Raw genomic sequence first — 24,831 nt, forward strand, 5'->3', positions numbered from 1 at the left:
TAAGCATGTACAACAGAAATGGTAGCAGGCTGTGGTGCATTTAAAACATCTTGGGTGAAGCATGTGCCAAATTTCCAGCTTGGTAACGTGTTTTGATGAGAGAGGCCTTGTTAATAGGTTGAAATGACTGCAAGAAAATTAGAAAGTAAACTTTGTACAATTTATTTTAAAAGGGGAAATACATTGAATAAAGTGTTTTGATATTGGTGTTGAGAGTAGATACCTGTAGCACATGCAGACCAATTCTTGCTGGGATTGTTCTTAGCTGAGTAATCATGCCAACAAAACCTGCTGAAGTGCAGCAGTGCGTGTGAAAGTTAGCTGGATAGCTTACAGAATTGCACCCTGCTGTGGTTAATTCTGACCTAGTTAAATGGATGAAGAGAAGACACGAGCAGGATTAGTCCTGAGGACAGACAGACAGGCTGTCTCTAATCTACACCTGTGAACTGATGAAGCACTGGAACAAAACCTTATATCTCTAAAATGGCAACTATACTGGAGAAAAAGAAAACATTCCTTACCTGAAAAGGAAGTTAATGTAACAGGAGGGGTTTTTTTTACTCTAATTTTGGGACAGTTTATAATAGGTATTTAACAATACAAACAAGTAACTGGAGTTTTTAAATTATGCAAAATAAGGGATGATACAACATTTTTTGCATAAACGTGACGCATGGCCTCGTTCACCGAAAGGCTGAAAAGTCACCGCATCCACAACTCGCTGTTTTGCCCTGGTCTGGACTTTTGAGCCTGCTTACATTTTCTGTGTCCATCTGCTGTGCTGATTATGAGATGCCTAGGAAAACTGATAGACATACAAATTATTATAATTGTGGAGCCAATCAGTGAATCACTACGTCATTAAGCCAGCTATCTGAATAGTTCATTAGCGCTTAGTGTAGTTAGCTGAAAAAACAGAAAGAACCAGGCTGAGCATTTAGAAACATTTGGGCCTGCAGTTGAAAAGAGATATTTGTCTATTCACAGTTATTATCTATCAGGGAATAAATGCATAGAGTCAAAATGTAAAAAACAGAGAGGTCAACACACTTAAAGGAAAACTAACTGCTTAGCCTCACTGGCTAAGACAAGTTGGCACTGGCTAGCATCTTGCTATGAGTGATGAGGGGGAGAGAAAGGGCAATCTTAACCATCCAGAGAGAGTGAGGCCATTTATGCACTCTTGGTCTGCCAACCTCAAGTGGCTAAACTGATGATCTTCCCAGAATTGGACAAACTATTAAAGGCCAATCAATATAACCTAACTATCACAGGCTATTCAAAACTACAAAATGTGAAAACAGAAACTATATCTGTGGTCTGCAATTTTAAAAGCTGACTGAACATCTGCACCAATAATTACATGTATACAACACTGGACACTTTATTAAGCCTTTATTAATAAATATAATCAAATTCAGTCACATTGAATTTGAAACCTTGGTGCCTCTCCCAATAATATTATGGTTTCCAAGTATCACAGAAAACCTATGTCATGAGCAAAGAGGTCAGTGGCCTCAACTATTAGATCTGATGGCCTCTAGATCTAATAATGACCACTTTCAAATAGAATCAGTCTAAGGACATCAGTCAGTTCATACATCACTGCCTCACATGATATGAACTGACTTAAAGTAGGGTTTAAGAGTAAAATATTTCTTTCCACAAACATACATATCAACATAAATATAAACTATAGATAAAAAAAAAAGTTACATAACCGTTTAAAAAGTCAGACTGAGTTGAAATAAGTCTCAAAAACCACTATCTACTACTTATCTGCACAATGTATGTTTGAAACAGCATTGGGTGTCATAGATGACATATACACTGATCAAGCATAACATTATGGCCATGTTCTTGCTTATACACTAACTGCACATTTTTTCAGCTTCACTTACCATATAGATGTTATTATTAGTCCTACAATTACAATCTGTTTCCATCTGTTATCCATCCCTTTTCATTCTGTTCTTCAATGGTCAGGATCCCTCCATGACCACCACAGTGCTGGTATCAATTGGGTGGCATGCTAGTGTGTGTTGCACTGGTGTGAGCGGATCAGACACAGCATGCAAAAGTTTTAATACACCACAGTGTCACGGCTGTGAATAGACCACTATCCAGCCAATAGTCCTGACTCTCTCTCTCTGACTTTATATCTATGAGGTGTACCGACAAAGTATGCCTGTCTAACAGAGTGGCCAATATGTGTACACTGAGTTTAAAAACCTCAGCAGTACTGCTGTGTCTAATCCATTCATATCAACCCAGTACACACTGCAATGTCAGTGTCACTTCAGTGCTGACAATGATCCACCAATCAAATCATACCTGCTATGTGGTGGTCCCCTGAGGGTTCTAACCACTGAATAATATGGTTAAAGAGTGCTAAGAAGTATTCAGAACAGTAGTTGGACTACAGTCTGTACCTGTATAACTACAAATTGCAGGTATGCATCAACAGATTTGATATAAAGGACATTTAATGTAGAAAAAAATGTGGAGGTTTTAATGTTATGGCTGATTGTCTGACACAAAAACAGTGGTCTCAAACATAGTTTACATTAGCTACACAATTTCAAAAAGATGATTTCCCTTTAAAATTTGGAGACAGCACTATGTTTACAGTTGACTTTCAAACCCATTTCACTGAGGTTTTAGTGAAACTGTAAAGTTATACAACAGTTTTATTTTGGCATGTCACCTAATCAGAGTTTAATTTGCCTGTTTGTTAGAATATCAGATTCTGTGAGAATGTGGATGAGATGAAACTTTAGTACTGACTGGCAAAGACACTGAGCCACACATACATACACACACACACTTATACAATATACAGCCTGGCATGTGTGTGTCTTTTGTGTGTTTGGAAGTCACACAGCCCTGTGGTTGCTGTGGTCAGATTTAAACAGGGCCTCCAAGACTCTGGAGCACAATCCCAGGGTAAGCCCTCCCCAGCAGCATTGCCAAAAATTTAACAGCATTTCCACATAAATATGAAACTCTCAGAATCATCAAACTCCACTCGCCTTTCTCTGTGAACATAAGCCACAATGTTTTTAAGATCATATAAGTGCAACAAGCAGTTTTGCATTTATTTATCATTTCTAGCCTACAGACTTTACTATTTACAGTCATGCAATTATATAATGCCCTGTATTTAACTTTGGATTTTTTTATGGCTTGTCACAGACCACCTGGAGAGTTTTATGGTGGGGTGATACTGTGTGTGTGTGTTTCTGCCAGGCTCTAATGTGCCACAGGCATCCTGATACTTTTCCTAAAGGGAAACACTCTCTTTCCTGCATCTGTCTGCTTCTTCCCCTTATCTGGATCATATTTACACCTCTGTCATTCTCCATGTGGACCTCACGACCTCAGTATAGACACCCCTAAAACATCTTCTGCATTTTTCTGACATTAAAAAACGGAATATCTTGAACTTAATGACTATTTTGGCAAGCGTAGTGTTAAAAAGAGCAGGATCCTCTCTCTGAATTGAACATATTGCAAAATAGATTTCTATTCACAGGACTGGCTTCTTAATCACAGAGTGTGGCATCATTGTGATACAGATTCTGCCTAGGCCCCATAATCACGACAATTAAACTCTCTCTCTCTCTCTCTCTCTCTCTCTCTCTCTCTCTCTCTCTCTCTCTCTCTCTCTCTCTCTCTCTCTCTCTCTCTCTCTCTCTCTCTCTCTCTCTCTCTCTCTCTCTCTATGACCTTTCCAAACTGCTTTTCTATATTTCTAAATCAATAATATTTATCACAGCAATGATAAATAGGTATCATTTCTTACACGGATATACTATTTTTCGTAAATGTGAATGCTTAGTATGAATTTTAATGTCAATTTACATTTACATTGACTTACATGTCCATGTGACACATAGCCACACACTACATTTTAAAGTGTTTGGTTTTCCCACACTAAGACCCTACTAAGCTGAGGCAGTTTAGCGTGGATACCACACATACCACACCAGGCAGGGAGCCGACAGGTTATACACACACACACACACACACATACACACACATATATCAATCTGACTGGGTTACACACATGCATACACACAGAGAGCCCACACTCACGAATCAAAGACACCATTCAAAACAGTCTATGTATTTGTCACGTGAGTGCTAGGTGCCAAAGTGGTAAACCCCAAACACTAAAGGTCATTAATGTTCTGATCAGTAAGCTGCTCTTTTCCTGCCTTACCAAGTGAAATTTCCTGCTTTTGAAAAATAGCCATTGTTATTGTAGATTTGGCAAGAGAGAATGCATTTTGGAGATAGTGTGTACGTGTGTGAGTGCATTCATATGGCACTAAATAACAGGCAATCAAGCTTAAGCTGAAGCTGTTACTGCACACACAGACAGCAGTTAAGTGCAGGCTTCAGAAGGGACAGTAATTGCTATGGTCAAGCCAAAGGATGAGCCCCAGCCAATACACACCCATCGCATAGAATAAAAACCATTACTTCATATGTTCAGCATTCTTATAAGTGGAGCAAAAAAGTACTAATAGTTTTCACTGAGATTAACATTAACATATTTTTGACATTTGTGTGAAAATAACACCTACATTTTAGTTCTGTTGAGTTCAAATGAAAGTTAAAAGAAAGTACCATCATTTAGTTACAATTGGAGGTTGATGCTGCTTCAGCAGAGTATTTGTTTGAGCTTTTACTCCCCCTTGTGCTCACTACTGGTTACTGTCGGTAGACAGCACAGTACAACCGTTTCATACGTTCAGATTTGTTCATAAAATGAGCACAAGCACATTACTGAGGTTTTGATGTACAAACCGGATTCCAAAAAAGTTGGGACACTAAACAAATTGTGAATAAAAACTGAATGCAATGATGTGGAGATGGCAAATGTCAATATTTTATTCGTAATGGAACATAGATGACAGATCAAACGTTTAATCTGAGTAAATGTAACATTTTAAAGGAAAAATATGTTGATTCTAAATTTCATGGCGTCAACAAATCCCAAAAAAGGTGGGACAAGGCCATTTTTTATCACTGTGTGGCATCCCCCACTTCTTACAACACTCAACAGACGTCTGGGGACAGAGGAGACCAGTTTCTCAAGTTTAGAAATAGGAATGCTCTCCCATTCATGTCTAACACCGGCCTCTAACGGTTCAATGGCCTTGGGCCTTCTTTGTCGCACCTTCCTCTTTATGATGCGCCAAATGTTCTCTATAGGTGAAAGATCTGGACTGCAGGCTGGCCATTTCAGTACCTGGATCCTTCTCCTACGTAGCCATGATGTTGTGATTGCTGCAGAATGTGGTCTGGCATTATCTTGTTAAAATGCAGGGTCTTCCCTGAAAGAGATGACATCTAAATGGGAGCATATGTTGTTCTAGAACCTGAACATAGTTCTCTGCATTAATGGTGCCTTTCCAGACATGCAAGCTGCCCATGCCACAAGCACTCATGCAACCCCATACCATCAGTGATGCAGGCTTCTGAACGGAGCGTTGATAACAACTAGGGTTATCCTTGTCCTCTCTGGTCCGGATGACATGGCGTCCCAGTGTTCCATAAAGAACTTCAAATCGTGACTCATCTGACCACAGAACAGTCTTCCATTTTGCCACACTCCATTTTAAAAGACCCCTGGCCCAGTGCAAACATCTGAGCTTGTGGAGCTTGCTTAGAAATGGCTTCCTCTTTGCACTGTAGAGTTTCAGCTGGCAACGGCGGATGGCACGGTGGATTGTGTTCACCGACAATGCTTTCTGGAAGTATTTCTGAGCCCATTCTGTTATTTCCTTGACAGTGGCATTCCTGTTTGAGGTGCAGTGACGTTTAAGGGCCCGGAGATCACGAGTATCCAGTAGAGTTTACGGCCTTGACCCTTACGCACAGCAATTGTTCCAGATTCTCTGAATTTTTTGATGATGTTATGCACGGTTGATGATGATAACTTAAAAGTCTTTGCTATTTTACGCTGGGTAACACCACTCTGGTATCACTGCACTATCTTTCTGCGCAACAATGGTGGAATTGGTGATCCTCTTATAATCTTGGCTTCAGAGAGACACTGACACTCTGAGAAGCTCTTTTTATACCCAATCATGTTGTCAATTGGCGTATCTAGTGTTAATTGATCTTCCACCTGTTCATTATATGCTCAATTTCCTTTTTCCAGCCACTTATTGCTACTTGTCCCAAATTTTTTGGGATTTGTTGACACTGTGAAATTTTGAATCAACATATTTTTTTTTAAATGTTACAATTACTCAGATTAAACTTTTGATCTTCATCTATGTTCTATTACAAATAAAATATTGACATTTGCCATCTCCACATCATTGCATTCAGTTTTTATTCACAATTTGTTTAGTGTCCCAACTTCTTTGGAATCCAATTTGTACATCATCTCATCCCAAAAAAGTAGAGACTTCTAAGGATGACAAACACTTCCTAATAAATTTCTTTCAGATGATATGTCGAATGAGCTGCTGTCCACTATTTATGACCGTAGTGTATACATGTATGATGTACAAACAGAAATTAGGATTTCCAATACATTATGTCATTACTTGGAAGGTAATGTGACAACGTGAGTTACATATCACGGGTTACACAAAGGCACATATAAGAACTACACTTACGTTGTGTGAAGACTGGTTGTTGTTAAGGTGGTCTTGGTTGAGCGGACTAAGTGGACCGTCATTGGGGGACACATTAGAGTGGCAATCAAGTGTCACTTGATCACGACAGTGAGGATGACATGTGTACTTACAACCTAGAGAAGAGAAGAGAAAAGGTATTAAAGCAATCCTTTGTAATGAAATAACTTTACTCAGGTACCGTGTTAAGGGCGGCATGGTGGTGCAGCAGGTAGTGTCGCAGTCACACAGCTCCAGGGACCTGGAGGTTGTGGGTTCGATTTCCGCTCCGGGTGACTGTCTGTGAGGAGTTGGTGTGTTCTCCCCGTGTCCACGTGGGTTTCCTCCGGGTGCTCCGGTTTCCTCCCACAGTCCAAAAACGCACATTGGTAGGTGGATTGGTGACTCAAAAGTGTCCGTAGGTGTGAGTGAATGTGTGTGTGTCTGTGTTGCCATGTGAAGGACTGGCGCCCCCTCCAGGGTGTATTCCGGCCTTGCTCTGGACCCACCGCGACCCTGAATTGGATAAGCGGTTACAGATAATGAATGAATGAAAGGTTCTGTGTTAATATAAGCAAGATTGTTCAGCATACTAACATCTTTTTCAGTTGGGTTATCTAGGACACCGGGAGTGTGGCTTTGCATGACATGCAAATACTGCAACGAAAGCAAAGCTCACTTCATGCACTCTGATCAAACAAAAAAAAACAGTTGCTGAGAATTCATTCCTGACATACAGATGCATGTAGATTTCCAGGTGAGGCAAAATGAAACTCAGTATTTTTATTGTACTGACCAAATTTCTTAAATATAGAAGAATGGAATACTTCCATGGCACCTACCAACTAATTTCAATGTGAAAGTTGTTCAATGGCCCAATAAGCATCTAGACTCAACTGGAGAATTGGACATCTATGTTATATGCTAATACTCCACAAGTATACCCATTTCCAGCACCTTACAGTTATTTATGGAATGATCCAGTCTCACTTTCAGTTTGGTATCAAAATTGATATCTTTCAGTATCTTAATCAAGGTATCAGTTCTGGTATGTTTATCAAAATGTACTTCTTCAGTGTTACTATAGTCTCTGCCAAGTGTGCTAAGCTGTTCAATGATGCTGTTTTAACGGCTGTTTGAAAAGAAAAGAACATGTTTTAGGACACGTTCCGCATTTACCCTCTCTGTTTGGTAGCATTGTGTGATAGGGGAGTCTTTTTTTTTTATTAAAAAAGAACACAAGCAGTATTATTTAATTAGAACATGAACTAATGTACTTTCAGACATGAGTTCCGACAGAACTCAATCTCCAGTTCCTTTTTTACTAATATCATACACACTGGCTGCTGGCCAACAGTCCATTCTGAACATGAACTGGCTGGATTCAATTAGACAGAGTGAAGGAGAGGGTTTGGTATGTGTCTCATTCTGTGAGTCTGTGCACTGAGGCTGTAGCTCTCTCAATCACAATCAGAATGGGCTTTATTCAAGTATAAAGTATTCCAGTCTTAACAGTTTCAGTAAACTGTAACTATTCCCTTTGTTCTCTATTGAAATAAAATGTAAAATACTAAGAGCACGGTTTAAGGTTTTCCACAGCATTAACAAAAACATTCAAATTTGAACATGCATCTCCAGTGTATGTTTCTGCCTTGCACCCAGTGATTCTTTCAATGAATACACATCTTCAAGTTAACATGCATTAATAAAAATGGGAAACTGTGATGGCAAGCAGGAAGTACATTATGAAGTAATCTATAATGTATGAAGCAGATCCGAAGTTGTATTCATAAGGGGTAGAGTCAATGAATCGGTAGGTTTTTGTTGTGGATGGAGATACAGCTAAAGAGTTAGCCTGAGGTTTGGTCAGTGTTACTGAGGTGAAACTACTCTCAACAGTGACTCACTATTGGCACTTACTTTGTTTTTAATGATATAGAATGACAGTAAAATACTGTCATATATAGTACGACTACCAACCCCATTTAAGGAAAATTTGATATTTTGTAAAATGCTGTAAAAACCAGAATGTGTTAATTCTTTTGAAGCTTATTTTAACTTAAAATGCACAAAGAAAAATTAAATGTTTTTACTAAAAAACTATGAAATGTAATTTTAAAAAATTTATTTAGAATTCTATTAGCAACACACTCCAGATATGTGGGGACAGAAAAATTTAAAGAATATTCCAAATAGACTTGAACATATTAAGCAGGTGACCTGGTAAAAGGCGTGTGTATCATGGCTGTGTACAAAAGGAGCTTACACCAAAAGTTTATTCTGAGAGGTTGCTTAAGATTATGTGCCAAAATTTACTTCCACTGTAAAGTACTACTGTGCATAACATTGTAAAATATAATCCAGAGGGCGGCACTGTGGTGCAGCAGGTAGTGTCGCAGTCACACAGCTCCAGGGACCTAGAGGTTGTGGGTTTGAGTCCTGCTCCAGGTAACTATCTGTGAGGAGTTTGGTGTGTTCTTTCTGTGTCCGCATGGGTTTCTTCCAGGTGTTCTGGTTTCCTCCCACGATCCAAAAACACATATTTGTAGTTGGACTGGTGACTCAAAAGTGTCCGTAAGTGTGAGTGTTTGAGTGAATGTGAATTCCACCACTACATTAAGAAATGCAACTGGAAACTTTACAACACCAAGCAAAGAGAACGCCACACATTAATTCTATCTGTAAACAATAATTGTTTCCATTGATGTGGGAGTGAACACTGGGTTTTTAGAGAGACATATGCTTGGGGAGTCCATGGGCATTTCAGCAAGACAATGCCAGGCCTCATTCTGTATGTGCTATAATAACATGTCTTCATAGACACAGATTGTACTTCCTGCAGTCTAGACCTGTCCCCAATGGCGTAATATGAAGAGAACACTTAGTCCTGTATCAGGAAAGAATGGACAAAATTTCCACCAGCAAAACTGTGTCTGTATCCACTTATCCAGTTCAGGGTCGCAGTGGGTCCAGAGTCTACCTGAAAACACTGGGCACAAGGCAGGGACAGGGATGGAGCACGAGTCCTTCAACATCAAGGTAACTACAATTGACAGATTCTTGTTTATACATGAAAAGGGGTTTGTGCATACAGCAATACTGTACACTGACAGTAATTTATTGACTGATAAGCTGTCAATAAGTTAAAAAAGGCATTTATTACACTGGACCACATCAGATAAATTTGCATCTTTGAGAAGCAGGAGAAAATCAAGCTCAGCTCATGCTTCACATCTGCAAAAGATATAGCTACAGGGTATCATTCCCTTGTGAATACGAAGCTCAAAAAAGTGAGTCTGAAAGAACATGCCGCAGGCAAGAATTATTGAGAATGGTCCCGTCCAGAAAACACTTTAACATCACTGAATTTGTCTGGTACAGAGGTGGGTAGTAACGCAGTACATTTACTTGTGTAGCTTTCTGGATAAATTGTACTTATAAGAGTAGTTTAATTGCAGCATATTTTTACTTTTACTTGAGTATATTTGTGAAGAAAAAGCAGTACTGTTTAGCACTCCGTTACATTAAGCTACATTCTGCACGCTACACGCTACTTAATTTTATCGATCCATCCAATGCACAATGTCTTTGTTTTGTTTGGTTGAGACTTCCAACAGAGGCTCTGTCACCTGACTATCTCATCAATCAAATGTAGCCACTAGCAACGTGTGATTCCGTTTCACCAATTAAACAGTACCAAGTTGCCATATGACTGCACACAAAATCCCCGCGGCAAACACAGGCAGAAAATAGCACATAAGCACAGTACAATGGGCAGATACAATGTACAGTGCCTTGCGAAAGTATTTGGCCCCCTTGAACTTTTAAACCTTTTGCCACATTTCAGGCTTCAAACAAAGATATAAAATTATTTTTTTTTGTGAAGAATCAACAACAAGTGGGACACAATCGTGAAGTGGAATGAAATATATTGGATGTGTCAAACATTAACAAAAAAAAAAAACTGAAAAGTGGGGCGTGCAATATTATTCGGCCCCCTTACGTTAATACTTTATAGCTCCACCTTTTGCTGCAATTACAGCTGCAAGTCGTTTGGGGTATGTCTCTGTTTTGCACATTGAGAGAGTGAAATTCTTGCCCATTCTTCCTCGCAAAACAGCTCAAGCTCAGTGAGGTTGGATGGACAGTGTTTGTGAACAGCAGTCTTCAGCCCTTTCCACAGATTCTCGATTGGATTCAGGTCTGGACTTTGACTTGGCCATTCCAACACCTGGATACGTTTATTTGTGAACCATTCCATTGTAGATTTGGCTTTATATTTTGGATCATTGTTTTGTTGGAAGATAAATCTCCGTCCCAGCCTCAAGTCTCTTGCAGACTCCAACAGGTTTTCTTCCAGAATGGTCCTGTATTTGGCCCCATCCATCTTCCCATCAATTTTGACCATCTTCCCTGTCCCTGCTGATGAAAAGCAGGCCCAAACCATGATGCTGCCACCACCATGTTTGACAGTGGGGATGGTGTGTTCAGGGTGATGAGCTGTGTTGCTTTTACACCAAACATATCGTTTTGCATTGTGGCCAAACAGTTCGATTTTGGTTTCATCTGCCCAGAGCACCTTCTTCCACATGTTTGGTGTGTCTCCCAGGTGGCTTGTGGCAAACTTTAAACAAGACTTTTTATGGACGTCTTTGATAAATGGCTTTCTTCTTGCCACTCTTCCATAAAGGCCAGATGTGTGCAGTGTACGACTGATTGTTGTCCTATGGACAGACTCTCCCACCTCAGCTGTAGATCTCTGCAGTTCATCCAGAGTGATCATGGGCCTCTTGGCTGTGTCTCTGATCAGTCTTCTCCTTGTTCGAGCTGAAAGTCTAGAGGGACAGCCAGGTCTTGGTAGATTTGCAGTGGTCTGATACTCCTTCCATTTCAATATGATTGCTTGCACAGTGCTCCTTGGGATGTTTAAAGCTTGGGAAATCTTTTTGTATCCAAATCTGGCTTTAAACTTCTCCACAACAGTATCTCTGACCTGCCTGGTGTGTTCCTTGGTCTTCATGATGCTCTCTGCACTTTGAACAGAACGCTGAGACTATCACAGAGCAGATGCATTTATACAGAGACTTGATTACACACAGGTGGATTCTATTTATCATCATCAGTCATTTGGGACAACACTGGATCATTCAGAGATCCTCACTGAACTTCTGGAGTGAGTTTGCTGCACTGAAAGTAATGGGGCTGAATAATATTGCACGTCCCACTTTTGAGTTTTTTATTTGTTAAAAAAGTTTGACACATCCAATTCATTTCATTCCACTTCACGATTTTGTCCCACTTGTTGTTGATTCTTCACAAAAAATTTTAATTCTAAAATTTTAAATCTTTATGTTTGAAGCCTGAAATGTGGCAAAAGGTTGAAAAGTTCAAGGGGGCCAAACACTTTCGCAAGGCACTGTATAAAATTGTATTGTTATAAAATGTGTATATATAAAATTACATTTCTAAAATACAACATAATCAGCAGTATGTACATATGAAATATATTGAGTTCACATAATTACCAGTACATACACATTGCTGTTTATACTGCACAATCAAAACCACACACAGTCTGAGAATAGAATGAGGAAAAGAGAGCTACCTGAGGACCTCTGCTTGACTTGCTGTGTGATTTTGTCCGAAAGTTTGCACATCGCTGCTCCCATTCCAGACAAATAACAAAATGATTCTCCCTCACTCGCCTTTATCACTTAGCGTGGCTTGGCTGATGGAAATCCATCAGACAAAACAAACGCTGTTTACCGTGCAAGATCTTAAAGCATCCCTCATCTCTCGTCCTCACAATTCTGTTGAATCTCATTTGCCTCCCTCTTTCCCTCTCCGTCTCACCCTCTCTCTCTGAGTGCTGAGTGGGGAGATTTGACTGTCAAATGTTTGGCTCTCTGGCTGAGTTCTGATGGACAATGAGAGAGGACTTTCCTCAGAGCAGGGGAGAGTGGTGTGTGTGTGTGTGTGTGAGTGAGAGAGAGAGAGAGACTGTGTTTTATTTGCCAGAGAACCAAAGCTAACCCATCCCTTCCCCTCCTTAGATCCGGAGTCATAGTGAATGATTTTATAGTTCGCACGTCATATCACTGCAATAAATTAATATTTTATTCAATATAAACCCCTATAGTGGCTGAAATGCGATGAACTACACACCAGAATGTGTCTTATTTTGGATTGGTTCAGTCCAATTGGTTCAGTTTTTATACATAGTTGTGAAATTATGTATAAGGTACAATAATCACATGTTTATGCAAATACCCTTACCAGCATTACAAGGCTTCAGATTTGATTACTACTTTATAAACATGAGGCATTCCTTGTTTTCAGTTTAAACAGCTCTAAGGTTTCTCTGGAATAGGACATTAACTCAAATCATTTTATATATTTACCAGCAACAAATGATCTTACATTGTTGTACACTTTTGAAAATAATTTACTATAGCTTTGCTCTATTGTTTTCTTAGTGTCCTCTCCTCAATCCCTTTCTTCTGTACAATTTCCTGAATTCTGCACATTCTCCATTCTTCTCCAACTACCAACAACCTCAAACATGCCTCTCTGGCCCCTGAACACACACAGACTGGTGGGATTTCCAAATGGGAAAGCTGTCCAAGATCCCAGTGTAATAAAATGCCAGAGTTGTTATACATCATTCGAGCAGTAATAGAGGTGCATTCTGGCGAGTGAAGGTCTGTGTTTTGTCTGCTGTCCAATCTCCACAGACAATACACATACATATACATAAGTTACATAACTATGTGCTTTGATATATTGAATATTGTAATTATTTATATGAAAGCAGATATTATGCATGGGTATTATCAAAGGTGTTTTAGAAGAACCCATCTAATCTATGGTTAGTTCAAAACTAACCATAAAAGATTGAGGCAAACATGAGCATATTTTGGAATACAGTTTGCAGAGTGTGAAATGTGTGAAATACATTACCCTTGTAGTGCAAAACTAAAGATGCAGACTTAAGCCCTATTCAGACTGATCAGTTTTACTTTGGGTAAAGGTAATTTTACCAATTGACATCAGTAATGTTTATGGTAGATTCACACTGGATAGGAAATTATGGTGAAAATAACAGCTGGACTGGATTCTCAGTTCAAGCATTGCCATTAGCATTGTGGATCGATCGGTAGCTGAACTTATTCTTATATTGGAAACTTATTTAATCAAAAAAGGTGTCCTCCAGATCCTCCATTCTCAAGAGAACTGCATTAACCCAGGATATGATGGAATATTCACCCACACGTCAATTTGGATGGGATTAATATAACCTGATATTATAACTGATTTCTCATTTTACAATAAGTAAAAGGCTCAGGATTTTTTTTCCTCCCAAACTGCTGTTTTAAACAGACTCTCAAAGCCACACATACACACTATTAGTTGTGGTCTCTGGGGTTTATGAAAAGTGCTGGTTTGTACTGGCAGTAATTGCTTTTCCCGTAATGAGGGAGAGACAGATCTATCGATTAGTCTCCGTGTGAAGACAGAACTCAGCACTCAGTATAACACACATTTACTCTGAATATCCCAACACAGTGGTGTGTCTCTACTAGGTGAAAATGTTTGTGTGTGATAAAGATGACTAATGAGACAGAAGCATGGGCAACTCTCTGTCTGCAATTATATAAAAATGTCGCTTATGACGACATTCAGGGAGTTGGCCACACACACCTAATGTCCTTTCCACTCCCGTCAATTCTGACTCTATTCCCTAAACCAGAACGAGTAGAGGCACAGCTCTAGGGAACACCTGTTCCTTCTCCAAATGCTCTACCTTGTCTTCCTAAAGATCACAAGCCATTTTTCAATCTTTTTTAAATGTGTTTTCAAAAAATATCTGGTGAATTTTGTTCCCCAGAAGCTTGTTTATACCAAATTGAGTTGATGTAGTTAAAACGCTTTACGTAATGCTGTCACATCCTGCAAAAACCTCACGTTTTACTTTGACCTGTTTCCACCTCCAAAGTCATAAATGTCATAGTCTAAGTACATTCACCTTTAGTAATATTGCTGTGTTATTGTTATTTCTTCCATCTGACCTGTCACACATGAGATGATTTTCAGGAGACTAAGGCTTTTTCTTCACTTCACACTAAGACCTGAAATGTGGCAGCATTCCTTTGTAAAACCACTGGAATTGGACACCGGTTTGGTCTAGGCTACACATTCCCTTATGCTCATTTTAATTGTTCTATAAGGCACATGAAGAAAATACCACATGAGACTAAATATGTGTGTGTGTGTTAATCAGAATTAATAAACTGTCAATCAGTATTAAACACATTCATATTTGCACTTTGATTGGAAAAGTAAATAAGAATTCAAGCCAATCTGATTATAATCTACTTGATTAAGTGAGCTGGATAATCCTGTTAATATTCTGCTAAATATTAGAAATAACAGCCGTGTTAATGCATGTATCTGATTAACTCATTAACGTGATGTAAAACATTTACAATATTCAGCAGGGCAGAAGCCAAGAGCTGGTCTGTAGAGGAGAGGATGAAAATGATTTAAAAGAATAAAAAGAGATGGTAGAATGGATGGATGCAAAAAAAGGGAAACCTTTTTTAATTAGCTCTTTCAAAGCTAAGAACCAGAATTAATTTTATGCCATTAAAAAAACACAAGTGCACCAAATAAAAACTCCAAATCTGGTATAATTTTATGAAATATCACTATGATCTGTACCACATTTAAAAGCAATGAATTTATTAATCCTGAATCTTTACCTATGGCTCTGGTTTTGTCAATACACAGAAGATTATTCATTCATTCATTATCTGTAACCGCTTATCCAGTTCAGGGTCGCGGTGGGTCCAGAGCCTACCTGGAATCATTGGGTGTAAGGCGGGAACACACCCTGGAGGGGGCGCCAGTCCTTCACAGGGCAACACAGACACATTCACACTTATGGACACTTTTGAGTCACCAATCCACCTACCAACGTGTGTTTTTGGACCGTGGGAGGAAACCGGAGCACCCGGAGGAAACCTACGCGGACACGGGGAGAACACACCAACTCCTCACAGACAGTCACCCGGAGTGGGAATCAAACCCACAACCTCCAGGCCTATGGAGCTGTGTGACTGCGACACTACCTGCTGCGCCACCGTGCCGCCCTTACAGAAAATTATTTTATACAAAATTCGGTTAAATTCAAATGTAGACAAGAAAATCGGGAGTATGGAATATTACTTGAATGTTATATGAATGTTACTGTCCAATTAAAAATATTTATCTCCCAAAATATTAACTTTATAGGAGAAGGAAAGACATTACTCACTTTCAAAAAAAGTGAATATAAAAATATATAATTCCACTGTATTTTGGAGCATTTCTATTGGTGAATTCATCATGAAGTGTTCACATAGTGTGAAGGACAGCTGCTGTGTTCAAACAATGCAGCAAACAAAAAATCCACAGAAATGAAGGTACATGTTTTTAACTGGACAGCGATGATATCTAACTCAGATAGATATCTTAAATTTAATTCAGTCTGACCGGCAAGTCTCTGCATTTAAATACAGCCATTGATTATACTTCAGCCTGCCTAAATCTTCATGCAGTGGATTCAATTATTAAAAGCATGGACCACATAATCAGCTACTATTTTTGGTGAACTATTTCTTTAAGCAGTCTGATATGGCCATGATTTTATGCTTTAAAATGGTTTCCAGTACATTAGTCTCTTAGCCCTTGAGCAAAACCAAATAAATCAGTGTGACATATCTGTCAAGATCTCACATAGACTTTAATAGTCTTGACCAAATGTCTACATTTTGGATACTGGAGGGAAGTGTATACGTTTTTCAAAGACGCATCCTTTTCTAAAAAAAAGACACATTCTGATTGAAGAAACATTCCTTTTGGCTTGGCTCCTGACCGGCAGACAGACTGCATTTCTGACTGACTGCTGAAACAACAAGCAGGCCTGGCTCATAAACATTAAGTAAGAACAGAGAGGTTAAATATACTGATACCGATAATTAGGAGGAACACCAATTCACTGGAGGGGGTGCCAGTCCTTCACAGGGCAACACACACACTATCCCACACCTACGGACAGTTTTGAGTCGCCAATCCACCTACCAATGTGTGCTTTTGGACTGTGGGAGAAAATCGGAGCACCCGGAGGAAACCCACACAGACACGGGGAGAACACACCAACTCCTCACAGACAGTCATCTGGAGCGGGACTCGAAGCCACAACCTCCGGGTCCCTGGAGCTGTGTGACTGCAACACTACCTCTGATTTTTGCCAGAGTGACACCCTTTACTTACTCTTCATTTTGGAACAATTTTATATACTGAACAGTCTACTGTGTTCATATTCACACACTGCTATTTAATAAAAAAGCATCGCTAAACCCTGACTTCACCCACATTCTCCAGTACTGAGAATCTGCTAATGTTTACACTGCTCTGGTATGCTTGGGCAATATATGGCTGCAGGAGCTATCAAATGAGCTGCTCTGTTGCTGTCTGAAAGCATGTGGGTCAGGGCAGATAAGCTGAGGCAGCAAAGCGTCCAGCAGCAACAATACAGAGTCCACACAATGCCAAAACCAAACCCAAAAACCCAACACCCTGCTGCTGGTCATTCAGTCACACAGGTGGGCAATGTGTGGCCTTGCTAATGAAAGTGATGCTTATTTATTCATGCTTGGTAAAGTAGACTTAATACTGGAGGGGAGATGCAGAATTTCTCTCTCTTTATGAATCTATATCACATTATTATCATTATTATTATTATTATTATTATTATTATTATTATCCTCAGTATTATTGCTAGAAATGTCAAACTGCCCAAATCTGTCTCACCAGCTAACAGACACCTGTGCTTGTTAGCACCAAGAGCAGAAAGACGGGGCAAGAGACTAATATTGTGAATAAGTTTTTGAATGATTTTTGCATAATTCAACTGAACGGCTTACTAATTGCTACAGGGTTGTTTTTTAATAACTTGTATATTGCATACCTACTTATAATATGCCAGAGGGTGGGGGAGGGGATAAGTTGTACCAGGAAAACACAGCCACTTTATTTACTATCCAAAACTTGACAAACACTTTTTAATTTTAGGCATTTAATACAAAAAATTAGTACTTCCTGCTCAAGCTGTATTTCAAAAACGCATGCTACTGTGAACTATGAAAAATCACCTCAATCATACTAAAATTTTAGGCTTAAAATCAAGATGTCCCCAAACATTTAACAGGCAGTTGAAACACAAGATTAAACTAATGCCTTTTTTGTTCTGCAGTGCATCCACATTTTCTCTTCTGGTTTTGCTTTTTAATACACTAACAAGTATAGTTCATCTACAAAGCACAACAAATAGCACTTCACCTAAACACTGAAGCCTACCCCTGCAGTATGAACCAGAAAACACATTAGCTCTGTACTATAATGTACTGCACTCACCAGAGGTCTTCCAGAGCAGACTAAGCTCTAGGCAGCCAGAGCGGCGCATGGCTTTGGGGAAGCAGTAGAAGAGTACAGTCAGTCTTCTCAGCGTCCGTCCAAAGCCCCGGCCCAGGCCCATCACTCATACAACATACACACAATAAACTCCAAACAAACAGGGTTCTTCCATGTGTATAATATACCAACAGACAAGTGAGCTGTCTATTACACCTCACTTATCTCTCTTTCTCTTTCACTGAGTCTTTCTCTAGCCCATGCAGCCCTAGTTGAGCTGTATGTCATGACTATTAACTGTTGGTGGCCTCCCCTCAGTGAGCCCCACCAGCCCCAGAATGTGTGCTTGTGTGTGTGTGTGTGTGTGTGTGTGTGTGTGTGTGTGTGTGTGTCCAGTTGTCTGGTCCTCTGTTATGTTTAGAGTCAGCTGGCCTAAAGGCAGTCCATTGTGGCTCGTCATTACATTGTCACAGGCCCATGAGTCTCCTCTAGACTAACTGTCAGGGGTGCTATACAAACAGGCAGATGGACATTAGGGGAGCCAACAGGTGGGTGTCAAATAGCACCAGACAAAACACACAAGCCACAGGAAACTCAAAACTATGAGAACCATGCAATGCAAATTAACAGAGCAAGTAAAAAAAAAAAAAAAAAAAAAAAAAAAAGTACTGTCCTATGCCATTATACACAATATATCATATTAAATATAAATTAAACATAACAATCAGGGCTATAATATTATATTGGATTATGCCAAACTCACGATATTTTATGTCTTCGTAAACTTTTATCCAATTGCTATAAATATACTAGATGTTAAATGCTAATATCCAGTATAATGTTGTAAAAGGGTTTAGTGTAAGTCTTATCATTTTAAATTTGGATTTATATATATATATATATATATATATATTAAGCCTTGTCCTTTCTGAATTACTACGTCACACATAGAGATAAAATATAGTATCTTTCTAATAATATGTAATATTCATGATGGGGGTGGCACAGCAGGTAGTGTCACAGTCACACAGCTCCAGGGACCTGGAGGTTGTGGGTTCGAGTCCCACTCCGGGTGACTGTCTGTGAAGAGTTTGGTATGTTCTCCACGTGTTTGCGTGGGTTTCCTCTGGGTGCTCCGGTTTCCTCCCATAGTCCAAAAACAGACATTGGCAGGTAGATTGGTGACTCAAAAGTGTCCGAATGTGTGAGTGTATGTGTCACCCTGTGAAGGACTCCAGGGTGTGTTCCTGTCTTGCACCCAGTGATTCCGGGGAGGCTCCGGACCCACCGTGACCATGAACTGGATAAGTGGGTACAAACAATGAGAAGTAAATTTCAAAATATGCTACACAAATCTGAAAACTTACTATGAGCTCATACATGCTATATGATCATGAATAGGCCTCTTATAGCATTACTAGACAACAATTAGAAGGCAGCAAGCCTAGGAGCATATGATAAAAAATAGATGGCTGGTGTAGTGCAGGCTATTATCCTAATCACTCAATCCAGTGAGCGTCTCACTCTTTCGCCTGATTATTTAATCACTAGAGACTGGTGTCACGTTAAACAGAAGCAGGAGAAAATGAGTCTTGGTCAAAGTCACCTTTGTCCAGGTGATACATCTGAGTGAACACAGTCACCACTACTTGTGAATGAACAACCACTCAGAGCAAAACAGAGACAAGCAAAGTAGTGACAGCCATTTTAAGAGATATTGTACTTGGATGAACTAACAATTACTTGTATTTCAGTGTAAATGTATGAGAAGTTAGTATAGAGTGTACAACACTGCTGCACATCATACGGAATAATAAGGTCTGATTCCACGTTCAGACAGGAAAACTACACCAATAAAAGTCCTTCAAAAATACTCCTAACACTGCTTTAGCTTTGGTTAAAATGCTACATATGAAAATTTAAAAGAGAGAAGTCCCAATACAGACCCAGAAGGAGATCAAAGGCAGAACTGATTGCTAAGCTCTAACGGATAAAATCAGGTTCATGTGTTAAGTTTTCTTCCTGACGTAAGAGCAGAACAAGACTGTACGTTTCACACATTCCTGATGCGGTTGTTTGATGTTCAGATAATACTCATAATCCTATCAGTTTTGGGAAGATACTTAAGTCATTTTGAACAAAGCCTTTTTGATCTGGGGCACTTTTACCTAGTGCAGTACTGTGATTTGATTTATCATTTTATTCCACTATGTATTTATTCATTGATTCATTTATTGACTGTAAACGCTTATACAGTTCAGGGTCGCAGTGGGTCAAGAGCCTACCCAGAATCACTGGGTGCAAGGCGGGAACACACCCTGGAGGGGTGCCAGTCTATCGCAGGGTGACACACACTCACACATTCACTCACACACTTACTCGTACGTACAGTTTTGAGTAGCCAATCTTTATTTCTTATTTTACATATCAAGGCTGATACAGACCAATGAGAAATCAAGGTATTATTAATAAGTTAATTGTCAAACTATAAAGTACTATCTCTTAAATCAAGAAGTGTCATATCTGTCTTCCATATATGTTGTCTTTCTAAAAAATGTTTCCACCTGAATGCATCTAGTGACCAAAGAACCAGAAACCAGTCTGTCTACATGCTTGTAATGTGTGCAGGTTTGTGAGCATGCATGTGCACGCCTATTTCTTGTGCGTGTTCTTTTGGACGTGATTTGGAAGTGATATAGACTATAGAAAACATTTCAAACTGGGTAGAACATTTCATAAAGAACTATTCAAAAACGTACACCAACATTTCCATATCTTAAACTTACCTACTATTCTAACAATGCAAGACAGTCTTTCTATCTGAACCTAACCAGGATAAACAATCCTGTCTAACACTGGGACACTATCTTAAATAGTGCTGATATTCTATACCCTACTGCATTCTTAAAAATAAAGGTGTCATCAAAAGTCGTGCCTATCCTCAAAAGATGAGCTTTTTTTCTGGGTAGCACAGAAATTTGTGACTGAAAGTCCAAGATCAGATACATGACCTCACCCTCTTTTGGTAGGTTAACCTGACTTTCCTATACTCCATCTCTCAGGGTGAAGCTAATCAGTGCAGGTGTCAATAAGATGATGTAACAGAACTAAGCAGTTAATGTTCTCCTTCAAGTGTGTTGTGTTGTTCAATGAGATTGTGTTAGTGTTAGTCCAGGGAGACCTAGACGATGGGTGGGAACTACACCGGGCAACAGTGGGGAAACAACTGAATAAAAGCTAAAATGCTAAAATACTCACTTCTCACTTATGGGTGCTCGTGCTGAAGTGAGCTGTGGCTCATTTGCATTTAAGGATCAGGCACTGCAACCAGGTGGTTTGAATAGGGCTGTTTACACAGTAAGAATGTACTTGTTTGATCCCTTATTTGAAATATATCTTGTATCTGTAACATTTTCAAGATTTTTTCAGGGTTTTTTTTATTTTTTGGATGGTGATCATATATCAAAACTTTTCTTAAATAATCTCAGCAGGTCATCTTACCATGAAGAACATCTTGATAGCAAAAGTATGTGTTGAGAAGGTATCTAGGCTTGTATTAATTCTCACCTGTGCACTCGAGACAATCCTGTAAGATGTTTTTACAGCAGACATCACACCAGTCCAAACAAAATTTCTTCAATATAAACGCGTGTCCTTCCCCTCTCTCCACTCTGACCCGGGGGTCCTGGACTCGTGCTTCAAAAATGGTCCTCACATCCGGAGGTTTGTAGCCTTTCTTCCTGGCTCTGTGAGCCGCACCTTTCGCCTCGTCCCCTGCTTCCCTCTCTCCATCTCTCGGGTCCAGAGCCAATGGAGGCCGAGCCCCTCTCTGACCTTTTACTTTGGGCCTCATCCCGGGTGGAGGGCTTGGGGAACTCCAGCAAGAACCATCTAACTGGAGCGAGTTGGGATATTTATTCAGAACTAGCAGTGATAAAGGACGAACTGGATCCGTGTAGCGTGGAGGAGAAAACTTTCTAATGACAGGCATGGAGACAGTTAGATGTCGTCTGGGGAAAAAGAGAAAAGAAATTTTTAAAAACAGAACCTCTGAAATTTGTTTGACTTTTTGAAATGAAGGGTATTGGTCGGGAGTCTTTGCTGAAGTGACTATGTTTGCTCTTCTGGAGAAGGCTTTGTACTAGATATTAGACCAGTTCTGTGAGAGTCTTAATCACATTCGTCCACATATATATATATATCTGAATAGTCAAATGGTGTAATGTCAAGTAAGAAAAAATGTCTCTCTCTCTCTCTCTCATATATATATATATATATATATATATATATATATATATATATATATATATATATATATATATATATACATGCTGCTTGAAGAATTCACACTGTGCATTTTCCTTGAGTGATTACAAGACTCAAGGAAAGACACAACTCTAACAGTATAACAATTTTGGATGAATTTGTTGCTTGTGAGTAACATGCCACTTCCAAAATGACTTCAGAAAAGCTATACAACAAATCTTGTGTCAATTCGTGTATCTTTCATATAGCAACAACGCTGAAGAAATATTGCAATGGCAGTTTCTTGCAAGCACGGGTTGGCTGGTTGTTTCTGGATCACAAATACCACTCATTGAAGTACCCTCATCAATCCAGAGAACACTGTTCAACTGCTTCGATTTTTTTGGTTGCAGGGGGGTTTAAGTATCAAACACAGTGGTGGAATTATCTTCAATCCACTGTATGTAGAATGGTTGTGTGAATTAGCAAGAGAACTGATGTTGTCACGAATTAAACAGAATGAAAATAACTTCCAAATCTGGAGTAACTGGAAGTAATTTAATAAATATTAGACAAGCAAAATGTTACCTGTCTCACACATAATCCTGATTAAACACATCATCTCCTGAAACTTTTGTGTAAACAACCAGCAAAAAACATATTACCTGTTGAAATGCAGGGGGTGTAAATTCAGTAAAGGAAATAAATGAACTAAGATGGGATTAATTATTCATTGGAATAAACGAACGATTAATGCCTAAAATAAATGCATTGATGTAAATGTTCCGTCACGAAAATAAAGAGGAACGTACACATTCAAATATGTGTCGTGTAAATGACGTAGAAGCAAAACAAGTTTGAGTGAACAACAACAAACAACAATAAAACATACACATTAATATACATATTCGCCATCCATTCAACATTAATCAGACTATCAGCACTGGACCTGAATCTTCTTCAGACGACATTTAACCTCTAAACCCGAACACAGACCCAACTGCGCAGCAGCAAAACTGTCATCGAACACAGGAAATAATCCCAAATTAGGAATTCGGTTTTGAGATTAAAATGAAACTGAGGGAAAAGTAGAAAAGGAAATGGTCATTTCCTTTCAGTTACACTCGAGTAGCCTGAAGTAAGCAAATTATTCTCGAGATGGGGTTTTGCGGACAGGGGAAGGGTGAACGGCATGTACTCACCTGTGGAGCAGAGCTGTGAACAAGAGTCAGTTCACACAGTTCAACGGGATAATGATAAAAAACTGCATCTCTCTCTCTCTCACTCTCTCTCTCTCTCTCTCTAGGGTAAGTGTTTTTTTTTGGGTGACGAGCAGGTAGGGCAGGTGTAATCACCTCACACACACACACACACACACACACCGTCGTCACAAATTCCGACGGAAAACTTCCTCATTATATAATACATGCAATGTTTTTTTTACAGTACGTTTGTGGCGCACACTGCGAATGTCACTCGGTGTATCGTCGAGGAGCTGACACTTATTTTCACCATATTTATCAACAACTCTCAAATTTTATGAAGAAACGGCACGGCCAATCATGTTGGCATTAAGCGAGGAGGTGGGACTCCGATAATGTGAAATAGTAGCCGTTTGTGTACCAATACAGTAACCAAATATTACATTTAAAATGTAAATACAAAAAAGATTAAGCGCAGTTCAGGATTATCTGGATTTTGAGTCGAGATCCAGAGGGGTTTGTATTTACACGTATTGGCTCTTCACATGTGAGCCTGCCCCAAAATTACACCAACTACGCTGGAGCGGCAGTTTCCCTGTAGATGGCGGCAGTGAGCCACAGAAAATACCTTGTATGTGCAAACTAAGCAAACGATTGTGTGGTATAACACTAGAACAATGTATTGAATCAGTAATATAACATCTGATGTGAATGTGTATTTATTTGTGCACTCTGTGCACTTATTTTCTCTGATACTTTAGGAGCAATCTAGCCGAGTACTGACGTGGGTTTTAAATACGACTGCAAAAGAGATTCAAAATAGCGAAGGGAGACATATCCCCCTCCCCCACCTCCTCAGACACGAAACTCAGCCAGTTTGAGGAAAACAGAGTTCAGGTTTATGAAATTTGGACCATAATAATAGTTAAAAGGTGCCATAACCAACTTACACACAAAAGTAATCATTTCTCTACAACATTAATCTATGCTAGCTAAAAGCTAAAAACGTGAACAAACGCCCACGTTTTTTTTTCTCCTGCATTTACAAGCTTTTACTACACTATTCAGTTTTCAGGGCATGGCAGATATCTTCTTTTTATTTATCCTTCCACCATAAATGCCTTTTTTGGAGGCATATATTTGCTTTTAATTCACAATTTCTGTACTCAAATATTTAGTTCCACCTTAAACGGGCACCTTATTGGAATTATAGCAGTGAAACGCTGAAGATAGAATTAACTTTTGAAACAAACATATTATCCCAAACCACATTTGCACAAATCACACAA

General features: G+C 39.3%; 1 protein-coding gene across 1 annotated transcript; it reads right to left on the reverse strand.

Annotated features, from left to right (window-relative positions):
* Positions 1-686: 686 nt before the first annotated feature.
* Positions 687-23,284, reverse strand: LOC136695284 (ras association domain-containing protein 5-like). The gene is made up of 4 exons (XM_066669271.1): positions 23,233-23,284; positions 21,663-22,105; positions 6,645-6,778; positions 687-808 (listed from the first exon to the last, which is right to left on the reverse strand). Exons 1-4 carry the CDS (start codon positions 23,253-23,255, stop codon positions 800-802), a joined length of 609 nt encoding a protein of 202 aa, XP_066525368.1. The 5' UTR covers positions 23,256-23,284; the 3' UTR covers positions 687-799.
* Between the last annotated feature and the right edge of the window lie 1,547 nt (positions 23,285-24,831).

The sequence above is a fragment of the Hoplias malabaricus genome, chromosome 4 (assembly GCF_029633855.1).
Source record: "Hoplias malabaricus isolate fHopMal1 chromosome 4, fHopMal1.hap1, whole genome shotgun sequence".
Taxonomy (NCBI): Eukaryota; Metazoa; Chordata; class Actinopteri; order Characiformes; family Erythrinidae; genus Hoplias; species Hoplias malabaricus.